Raw genomic sequence first — 3,352 nt, forward strand, 5'->3', positions numbered from 1 at the left:
AGCCATCATAAAGTGATTTACTTAATTTAACTGTGTAAGTTTTTGAAAGTTTGATTTAAGAGCCAAAAAAGGATGCAATGTATTTCTGTGTTAATCAGACACTTCTGGGTAAGACTTCCTGTTAAAAAAGGACTGTGATTTTGAAAAAAAAAAAAAATCTTATAAAACCAGGTCAGAGAATAAATGAATGAAGTGTTAAAACAGGGAATAATCAAAACATTGCAAAGCCAACAGTGAAAGCAAATAGTAAAAAACAGGAAGAGTCACCTATTTTTTTTAATATGTCTACATGCACATAGCTGTGTTTGATCTTTTTTCTGTGTGGTAGTGAGCTGTGGTTAGTGAGATTTGGCACCCACCTTCACCACACCAAAGAAAGAAAAGTGGCAAGTCCCAAAGAGAGCATCTTGTGAATAAAGAGTTTTCTCCAGTGTCTCTGACTCAGAAGAACGAGGGTTAACTTGGGCAGCTGCCACATTCCAATGGATGATGGACTGCATCCCTCAGCTTTATAGGGAAGAAGTGGGAGGTGGTCATACATACGCCACTGAAGACCACAAACATAGCTGACAAAGAAAATGAGTTTGGTCATCTCATGGAAGTCTAGAAGGTGCACTGTATTTGCACAGGAAGTGGTTTTATCTCCTGTAGGCACATGTTAACTATGGAGTACCTATCTGTCTACCAGATGGATCACTTAAAGCTCATGCTCTATTAATAAGACAGCAATTCTGAGTTAGAGAAAGAGTAGGTCCTGTTATGGTGGCTGAATATGATGAAAACTATTAATAATCTCCTGAGACGACAATTCATCTTACACCCCTCCCTTTTGCAGTGGAATATCACACTGGGAATTCAAATTTAAAATATTCAAATTTAAAATTATTCTTTAGGCATGACAAGGATGACTTTCCTACTAAATCCGTCTACTAGCTAAGTTGGTAGTGGCAGAAGCTTTTTACAACAAGCTTGAGAAAATCCACAAAATGGGTAAAAGCTTACTGGGCATTTTCTCTATCTTTGAGGGAAGTATATAGCATGCAGTTAGGAAGTGGCAGGCTGACAGACTCTAGATCTAAGAAGGAATGACTTGACAACATAGGGGTACCAAACTGGGATCAAGTAGTCTGAGAGAGCAGAAAAGCTGGTGAACTCCTTTCTTTTCTTTCCTTCAGAGAGGCAAGTTGGCACTGTTACTCAGAAAAAACTAAGAGCAGTGAAGACATATGTTACAACAAATTACAGTCTCCAAAACCATCTTTAAGCTGTCTGTTTACAATAATTTCTGAATTTTTATCTCTGCAACATAATATTTCATGTACAGTATAAAACCAAATCAATCCCATTATCAGGCATGCAATTCTGTCATTTCAATTTTATATTTCAGTGGCTGAAGACTGTGTACCTCTGAGCCGCATTTAGGACATGTAAAATACATATCAAATAAATAGTTACTTTTAATACAGTAGTAACAAAAAACATGTGAACAGCCTATGGTATGAGGCATGGTAGGCCATTCCCCACATAGCGAACATTCCTTGCAGTGAGCTGCTAATGCGTTTTCACTATTGGAAAGACCTGCAATAGGCAAACACCAAGAAGAAATTTTAAGTTTTAGTTTCTGTACATTAATAAGCGGTAGCAGATAGATCAGAAATTCAGCAAAGCCATGCCATAAGAGCTCCCTGTTCATGTATTCAAATCCTACCTGACGAACACTTTGTGGCTTGCAAAAAACTGACCTAATTCCTAGAATGCGTTCTGTAAGCGTTGCAAATGTTCCTTTCTGAAGGAAGATCAGAAAATTTAGAAGTCCACAAAGTTTAAGAAGTCCAGCTCCAAAGTTAATATAACACTTAATTTTGCAGAAAGATTGCAGCTGACGATTGCTAAATAAATCATAACATCTTTCTTCCAACCATCTTCCACCAACAGTGAAAATAAGATACCATAACTTCTGGTGTTTGCTCAGAGGTTGGTATTTCTCTGACTGAGATAAGTTATTCTTGTATTGAATATTCAAAATAGCCTGTCCCACAGTTGCATTCTTGGAATAGATAGTGAATCTCCATAATATAAGCCATAAAAATGCTTTTACTTCTGGTTCAAAATGAGCCAACACCCCTGGTTTAAATCCATGAAAACAACTGGTAAACTGGGACCACGCTAGCTGTTCCAGGGCTTTGTTTAGTTCAAGAGCATCAAGTTGACTTATTCTGAGCACAGGATTCACACTCTTTTCATTTCCAATGCTGGAGGCCATTTCTTCACGAAAAAACTTTCTAGGAATAAACACAAATACACTTTAGTATAATAGAGCATTTCCTATTTTTATTCTTATTAAAGATAACAAAGTTGTAATATACCAGCAGTAAACAAGAAATAACAAAAAAAGCTTCTTCAGAATGCTATATTAATAAGCTATTAATATGTTACAAGTCCTTTCAGGAAGCTTTACATTAACAGTATAAAATTTCATCTCAAAAGAAGTTATATTGGACCATTTCTCACAAACAGTAACATTTGTATTTGGTTATAGAGAAGCGTTTAACACCTTCCAGATATTTAGAAAACTCCACAGATTTAATATTTTACTCTATAAATTAAAAAAAAAAAAAAATGCTGGGCATAACTGTAATATTCAATTGCACCTTAAAATAGAAGATCAGAAACAAGAATTGTAAAACTATCTGGTGTTTTATGGAGAAATAAGGAAAATGAACATACTAACTAAAATCTAGAAGAGAACAATGGGGTGGATAGAAAATATTGCCATATGAATACTTCAGTAGCTGCAGCTGAAAGTAAAATTTTAGAAATACTAACAAATTTAAGGATTACATACAGAAAGATATGGATGAAAATTAAGGTGAGAATGATAAAACTTGCTAAATAAAGGCAGTGATTTGTTTAGTTTAGAGAAGAATCATTATATGAGATTAAAGAAATATTCAGCATTCAGACATAAATTATCATACACATCACTGAAGCCTGCATATATTTTCTAGAGTCTTTTGACAGGTGAGAGATTGTGCTACTTGTTGTACAACAAATTTCCTGGCAAGATGATTAATGTATACCAGCAACTTCAAGAAGTGTATACTCTTCTTGTTCAAGCATTAGAGAGAAAAATAAAAATATTTGTTAAAATTACTTGGTTTAAATGTTATTGTATCTGGAATTCTGTGACTAAGAAAATAAATGCAATAAATTGCAAAAGCAAAATATGGATAACGCCTCAGTAATGCAAAATTGTGGGGTAACTGATTTTTGGTTCCTTTTGCCACATAAAAAACCCAAAGTGATTTAGGAGAAGTGGTATATTTCAGGTAGTATGCAACATATTTTGCTT

General features: G+C 34.7%; 1 protein-coding gene across 1 annotated transcript; it reads right to left on the reverse strand.

Annotated features, from left to right (window-relative positions):
• Positions 1–1,348: 1,348 nt before the first annotated feature.
• Positions 1,349–2,263, reverse strand: PEX2 (peroxisomal biogenesis factor 2). The gene has a single exon (XM_009581407.1). It carries the CDS (start codon positions 2,261–2,263, stop codon positions 1,349–1,351), a length of 915 nt encoding a protein of 304 aa, XP_009579702.1.
• Positions 2,264–3,352: the final 1,089 nt, after the last annotated feature.

The sequence above is a fragment of the Fulmarus glacialis genome, unplaced genomic scaffold, assembly GCF_000690835.1.
Source record: "Fulmarus glacialis isolate BGI_N327 unplaced genomic scaffold, ASM69083v1 scaffold537, whole genome shotgun sequence".
NCBI classification, from domain to species: domain Eukaryota; kingdom Metazoa; phylum Chordata; class Aves; order Procellariiformes; family Procellariidae; genus Fulmarus; species Fulmarus glacialis.

Bases quoted from the DNA above. Each gene is read 5' to 3' on its own strand.
- PEX2 (XM_009581407.1), bottom strand. From the start codon at position 2,263: ATGGCCTCCAGCATTGGAAATGAAAAGAGTGTGAATCCTGTGCTCAGA.